The 7,611-nt window shown below is 48.1% G+C and overlaps 1 protein-coding gene across 1 annotated transcript in view; it reads right to left on the reverse strand.

Moving 5' to 3' along the window:
- Dap (death associated protein) overlaps nt 1-7,049 on the reverse strand; it is a gene marked incomplete at its 5' end in the record, with an annotated part of 36,506 nt that extends 29,457 nt beyond the window's left edge. Inside the window, one exon of the mRNA XM_010611982.3 lies at nt 6,928-7,049. Within this exon, the coding sequence (XP_010610284.2) occupies nt 6,928-7,049 (122 nt within the window). The remainder of the gene's footprint in view (nt 1-6,927) is intronic.
- Nucleotides 7,050-7,611: the final 562 nt, after the last annotated feature.

A 7,611-nucleotide genomic window follows, 5' to 3' on the forward strand; every position in this document is an offset into this window, starting at 1 on the left:
CAACCCCGCCAACATTTGTTATTGTGTGATTTCTTGATAGCTAAAGGTGCAGGGAAGGTGTGATGGGTAGGGGAAGAACAAAAAGGGAAAAGAAAAAAATGTGAGAGAATGAAAAGATGAAAATAAAGTGTTTGTAGATGGGGAGGGGAGGAGGGAGTGAGGGGAGGGCAGAGGTAAGGGGAAAAAATGAGAATCAAGACTTGCCATGTAGAGGTACATGATCCCAACAATGAATGTAACTGTACTGTATCCCTAAAATGTACCAATAAACTCAATAAAATTAAAAAAAAAAGAATTTCTATAACCAGACAAAAAAATAAAGGCATAAATTAAGAGATGAATGTTACATGAATTATATGAAAATAATCTGTAACCTCCAAGAAAGAAAGATAAAAAAAAATTATTTACTTCATTCTCTAGTGCTCTTATTTCTGTTGCTGTGTTCTTTTACACACAGGGTAAAATGAGCTAATTAAAGAGGTGATATGATCCATTATAAAGAAATTAAACAGTAAATGGAACTAGGAACCAGGCATGGAGGGCCTAGATGTTAGAATCATTAGATGGGAACAAAAAAGGAACTGTGATAAATGTATGCAAATTTCAGCAGAGAAATCCAAAATATGTATTTTAAAAGCCAAATGGAAATGCAAAAAATGAAAAGCAGAACATCAGAGATGGAGAATTCTTTTATGGGCTCACCATGATACTGGGGTCAACAGAATAGGAATCAGTGACCAGGACTCCAGGCCAACGGACACTGTCTGAGCTGAAATACGGAGAGGAAAAAGAGTCAGAGCTGGGGAAAAGGACAGACCACCGAAACCTGTGAGCCCAGCAAATGGTTTCTGAAGCTATCACGAGAGTCTTGGAAAAGACAAGAGTGAAACAGAAAAAACCTTTGATAATAGACAACAATTTTTCTAAGTGGATGATACCAAACCCCAGATCCAGGCTCAGTGAAGTACAAGTGGGAAAAACAAAAGGAAAAGCAGCCTGCCACACATCACAGACAAGTGCTGAAAGCTTAAACTAAAGCAAAACCCACAAGCTACCGAAGGTGAACAGAAGCATTGCACATGAGGAGCGATGACAGGACTCACAGCTGACTCCTCACTGCATACAACGGAGGCCAGAAGGCAACGGAACACTGCCTTTAAGGTGTCCAAAGAAAAACCGAATGAGAAAATTCTATAGGAAGAGCATGTTTTCCAAGTTAAAGCAAAACAAATGCATTTTCAGAAAAATAAAGGCTGAAATAATTCATCCACAGCAGACCTTCTGTATCAGTCCATTTTCTGTTACTATAACGCAATCCCTGAGGCAGGTTAACTTTTTTTGGCTCATGGTTCTAGACCAAGGTTCAGGGCTCCATGTGGTGAAAGTCTTCCTGCTGGCAGAATCCCAAGGGCAGTGGAGGGCACCACATGGCCCACAGAGCATGCGCATGTATGTGTCTCCTCTGCTCTCTTTTTTTTCTTAGTCCTAGGATTGAACTCATGACCTTGAACTTGCAAGGCAGGCACTGGTGCCACTGAACAAATTCCTGGCCCTTCTCTGCTCTTTCAACAAAGCCACCTGGACTCAGTCTTGGGGCCTCTCCTCTGAGGCTCCCCTCCAATCCTAATCACCTCCCCAGGCTGCATCTCTACACACTGTAATCAGATTAAGTTTCCACACTTCTTTTGCTTTATTCTTGTTCAAAAATGTTTCTTATAACCCAGATGCAATGGTTTAGATTTGGCCTGTTTTATTTTAGACAGACTCTTGCTATGTTTCAGGGTGCCCTTATATATTCATGCTGGCCTCAACCTTGCAGTGATCCTCCTGCCTCAGCTTTCCAAGTGCTGGATTGTAGGTGTGCCTTGCTACACCCAGCTGTGAGGTTCTTAAACTGTTCAGGAAGTAGAATATTTTAGAAGGTGCACTAAATTAAAATAGGAGTTGACAAAGCTTTTCCATAAAGGGCTACATAAATAGTGTCAAACTTTATGATTCATACATTCTTGCTTTTGTGAACTCTTGTCTACATGCCAAAGTTCATTTGCAACCCAAAACCAACACTCAAGGAACTTTCAGTGTCATTCACAAACACGCACAGAGTAGTGAAAATTTAGTCATGCAACATGCACTTTCTCGGCTCGGATCCAACAAGTTGATACTCTGCATTTTTGTTTCAATTCTTATACTGTAAACAAGTGTCCCTCTCATGATTTCCACTGTTAACATACCCATTTTATATTGTTTTGGGGAAGATCCTTTGAGACCATGCAAATATCCTCATTATCCTTGAGCTTTTACCCACAAGCCCTACCTTTCACTGGTGGATCTTGCCAATGACAATTCCTGTGCTACTTGCTGACTAGTGGTTATGCTACTGCCTGCCTTCCTTGTATAATGATGAATTGGAATTCTCCAACAGAGAAGAGCTGTCTCTTGCCCCCACTTAATCACTTATACCATGGAATTATGGATACTCATTTTACTGTACAGGTTATAACCCAATACAATCATTACTTGTTTTGCAGAAAATTATTCCAATCTTGGCCATGAGGAGAGCCTCGGGTGCCCGCTCTGTGTGGTCTGCCACACTCACTTCCTTTTTGGAGCACTTCCTTATGTTCTGACACTCTAAAACGTTCTAGGCTCATTTAGTATTTTGCCCAGGTCCTGGAATCAACCAGTTCTCCGAGGAACCCTGTTCCTCAGATTGGAGAACTCTGTCCTATCAGGACCAGTCAGTGAACAAAGGTAGGAAATATGTACCCTGGCCGCCCACCTACCTTTATTTCTGCATGTATGTATGTGCCTGTAACCCCCACCGTCCACCCACCCGTCCAGCCCTCCGTTCACCTAAAGCCATCAGCTCTGACAGAGTCCTCTAATGCCCAGCAATACAAAGCTCATCTCAATCTTCCCTCCTTTGACTTTGTAACCTTTTTGGCAGCAAGAAACTTAGCTCTCAAGATCCAAAATTTTTGCTAATTTGTTCAGTCCTGGAAGAGACAAAACAATTTCAGAATTGCTACCCTGACCCCCTAAAGAAACTGTTTACTAACTGGAATACAACATTTCTGAACAGTTATTTTTTGTCTTTTTAGCCTTACAACATTCAATCAAAATGTATTTTCCAAAGTTACTTAGGTAGCTACCCTCCTCAGTGTGGTTACATTAACCCACTCGATCCCCACCCCCTCAGCCTCCAGTGTGGTTACAGTAAACATCTGTACTACAGTCAGGCTCCTCTTACTGTTTGTGTGCAAGTTGATTCCCTCCTACATCCTGGCCGTGTGGAACAGTACCATGGTTCTGGATCAGGGCCACACAAAACGCTGAGGTCAGGGAGCTGCTTGCTCCTTCTCTGCCCCTGTTATTCACTCTCATGCCCTTCTGTCTAGCCCTTTCTCATCCATACCTGCTGACGACCAAACCCATATATTCCTGGTTTGCTCTTTCTGTCACTTGTTACATTTTAGTACCTTCTTGTCCTAAGCCTGATTCACAGTGGATCCTTAGTGTGCTCCCCCTTCAGTGAACTGTGACTCCTGAAGTCAACTCCACGCCTGTAATTCACCCATTATATATGAAATGGGGCACGTTATCTTATGTTCTCCAACAGGCTTTGAGGAAAATCCCTGCTTTCCTCAGCTGGGTCACTGCTGAGGTGGGAGCGAGCAGCCACTTGGAGAAGTATCCGCTAGTGTAACGGAGTCCCTGTCTCTCCCTGGATGTGAAGACTCAGATAACTAGAACTTATCCCCATGGAAATTCCTGGGCAACATTTTCACTTTTGTTGGCATTTTTTTTTCTCTAATATAGCATTGTAAAAAAACTAGGTGGCCAAGAAATTCTTACCAAATCTCTTGCAAATTCCAGATTAGAGGAAATGAGAGAAAAAAAAGAATTACTAGTAAAAGTTGTGGGGTTTCCTCTGGTCACAAAATAACCCCTTTAATGCTCTGATTGTTACTTACTTTGTTTTGCTTTTTTGAGACAAGGTCTCACTATGTAGTTGAGACTGACCTGGAACTCACTATGTAGCCCAGGCTGGTCTCCAACTCACAGAGATCCTCCTGCCTCAGCCTCCGAATTGCTGGGATTACAGGTGTGAGCCACCACACCTGGCTGTTACTTTGTAATCAGTCCAGTGAACAGGGGTGGAAGCCACTAGAGAGAAGGTGGTGAACTGTAAACCAGTCTTAAGTAACTGGGGAAGAAAACAAAGGAGGGTTTGCATATGTAGATCTTGGAGGAAGAAACTGAGCACCTGTTTTGTGCTGGACCCTTAGCAATTGCTTCGCATCCAGGTTGATACTGCCCCTAACTCAGTATTGGCGCGCTCATCAGAGACAAAGGAAGCAGGGCCCACTGAGAGTCAGCCCATCAGCAGCCTGGCCACTTTCAGGCCCGAGTTTGTCTTGACTTGGAAGCCGAGCCCCTGTTTGGCACAGACCATACTCTGGATACGCCTATAAATAAAACTCACTGCCCCAGAGGTTGCCATCATCTTGCCTCTACTTCTCAAACCCGTAATTGAGGAAGCGGACTAATTCCCAGTTCGCGGCAGGATGTTGGGGGACTGCTGGTTTTGCTTTGCTTTTGGAAAAGCCTCGTTGTTTGCAGAATTCAGAAAACATGTCCCCTCGGAAATGTCAGGTGGCAAGTGACATTGATCATCCACATTATCCTAATCCTAAAATACTGAATTTTGGATGTTTTGACCCAGTGTTCTCCAGATATAAAAATCAGCTCATTGAAGCCAAGGAAGAAGAATCGGGATGCAGCTCCAGGGCTCTGCCCCTTCTCTGCTGTGTGACCTGGAGAAGTCCCTTGACTCTGTGAGCCCCTGCACAGGGAGTGGTAACCCAGCATGGGGGTGGAACCCTGCAGACAGGAGACAGCAGAGCGTAGTTGTGAGGTTCAGATGAACTCACGTAGCCAGGGCCCTTCTGTCTGAGAGCTGTGGTGACTGTTAACGACCGCCATGAGTGATTACCCGACAGCGAGATGGGGTCTGGGAGGCTGTGGCGGGAGCAGCCAGCCGGGGCAGAGGGCCAGGCGGGCACATGGGGTGAGGAGTCACGGACTCACCCCTGAGAGTGGTTTCCTTCCCTGTTCACTGCAAAACCAAGCACTGATCACAGAGAAAACAATAACCAGACATGCAGAGGGTTCTTCTGCGACCAGAGGAAACCCCGCGACTCTCACTAGAGCACCTCAGAGGCACACGGCCTCTCCGTTCCGCACCCTCGGTGTCCCTCGGCTTCACCCACACTAGTGAAGATCCAGGCAAGGCTCGGAGGATAAGCGTCCATGCAACCACAACAAGCCTGGAATAACTGTTTGGCAGCAGGTAACAACAGCAACAACAACAACAACGGCCCTTTGCTCCAATTAATGCTCTGTAGCTGGCGTGGTTGGAAATATTTGGGTGTTCAGAGACACAGAGCAAATCTTTCAGGTGGAAACAATGCTAAAATGTCAAAGGCTGGGGTACTCGATCTTTCCTCTCGCCACCACTCACCGCCTGCCACAGTTATCTAAATCGCTCATCTTCTGTAAGTGCTGGATTCTGTCTCATGCAGAAATCCACAGAAAGAAAAGTAAGACTTATCGGACGGCTCTGCCTAAGTCTTTCTTTTTGGCCGTGCTGGGGACCCAGCCCCAACCCTTGTGTATCCTAGGCGAGTGCTGCACGACCAAGCTCTTTGGCCAGCCCCTCCCTGCTCTTATTTCTAACCAGGTAGACAACCTGTCACCTGTCCTCGCCTGGGTACCGCCTCAGGCAGGGGAGCAGCTGCTTGTCACCCTCTCCACCAACACACAGCAAAGCATGGCTTCCAGGACCTTATTCTCGGTGAGGGTTTTCTTCTGTCCACTTCCTGCCTTCTGAGGAAGGCGCAGGAGATGAGGAAGCCTTGTGATCTGCACAAGGCCAGGCTCCAGCTGAGCAGACTCATGCCCCAGCGTCAGAGCTCAGTGGCTCTGGGGAGAGGAGCGCATTCGCAGACTGCAGCCCGGGGGCTGTGCTGGGTGTGCCCCCCACCCCAGGGCACTGCCTTGCTCCCCAAAAGTCAGTAGGACTCCTCCAAAAGCCGCACCCCGCTGAATCCTGAAATAAACGGGGCCCTAAGCCTTTCAGATCCAGCACTGGAGACCGAGAGTTACTGATGCTACTGTACACACAGCTCTGCGAAAGCAGCCCGTGAGAAATGGCAGTTGTAGAACTTTCTTTAAGCTATTTTCTTCTTTTAAAACCACAATTCGGACATGTACTTAGCATGCATAGGGCCCTCAGCTCAATCCCAAGCATCAAACAACAAAAAAGTAAGACGAATAAAAGCAGAACTCAGGCCGCACCCTCTTTCGCGTTGTTGAGTTCATGATTCAAAATGAAACCCAGAAGCCTCAGCCGAAAGGTTTCCCTCGCCCGAGCGGCTGATTCAGGAGCCCTCCTGTATAGCGTTTCTAGAAAACACCCGACGGGGGAGGGAGGCAGGAGCAGCCACGCGGTGCCCTGCGGGCTAGAGCCCTTGAGCCCTTGGGAGCCCCTCTGTTGGAAGCCTGGGCACCCTGGGCCCCGCAGAGCTGCACCTAAGTCCCGCCGCACTTCCAAGCCGGCCTCGCGGGTCCCGTTCCCTTGGGCGCGGCTGGGGCTACGCGAACACCTGCCCCACGCCCCGCGCCAGAGGCCTGGCTGGTGGGAAGAGGGTGGCTAGACGCTGTCTTCACTGCCTGTCCGGCACAAGGACAACCACTGTCCACCCTCTGGAGAAAAACAACACAGCGGCCCGCGACGGCGCAGAGGAGAACACACATTAATGTTACACACACGGGCGCACACATGCGCACACATGCGCACACACACACACACACACACCACTGGCCACTGGCAAGGCCTGCTCCGGACGGGCAGACTCGTCCCACCTGGCGCTCTGCCACTCCTGGTCGTCTTTGTCTCGCTCCTCTTTGCCGTCTGCGGCGTGGGGGTGCTTCTGCACGATCCGCATCCCTCCGGCCTTCACTGCAAGGCAAGCAGAGGGGCTGGGTCAGGGCGGAGGGGAGCCCAGGCCTGGAGAGCCCAGGTGGGGACCTCAGGGACAGCGGGAATGGAGCTGGGAGGGGCCGCCGTGGCTCGGCGCCCAGAGCCACCTATGCCCCTCCTTGGTCACCTGTCAGGTACTTCATAAGAGGGCAGTGTAACTAGAACATAAATCTGCCAAGTGGCTGCTGGCTTCGGTTCTACACGTCTTCTAGGCACTGAGGGCCACTCAAACCCCGCCCTGTGACATTTTACTCCCTCAAGTATCAGCAGTGCTTAAGATGGGGTGACGTGGCCCTGGGCCAGTCACAAAGCCCAGCAGGGGAAGCAGCAGAGACACAGCTGAGGCCTTCCCACACCATGCTGTGAGCCCCCGCAGATGTTAGCTCCTCTTAAAAATAGCTTTGTTCAGATTAATTGATGTGCAGTACAATTCTCCCATTTAAACGGTGTAATACAGGGGTTTTGAGTGTACTCAAGAGTTGCACAATTAATCACTGCAATTAATGATCACACCACAAGCAGAAACCCCATGCCTTGAATAGCCATTTCCTGTTCTCCCTCCCCGG

Source organism: Fukomys damarensis, unplaced genomic scaffold, assembly GCF_012274545.1.
Source record: "Fukomys damarensis isolate Sample0158 unplaced genomic scaffold, DMR_v1.0_HiC HiC_scaffold_1, whole genome shotgun sequence".
Lineage (NCBI taxonomy): Eukaryota > Metazoa > Chordata > Mammalia > Rodentia > Bathyergidae > Fukomys > Fukomys damarensis.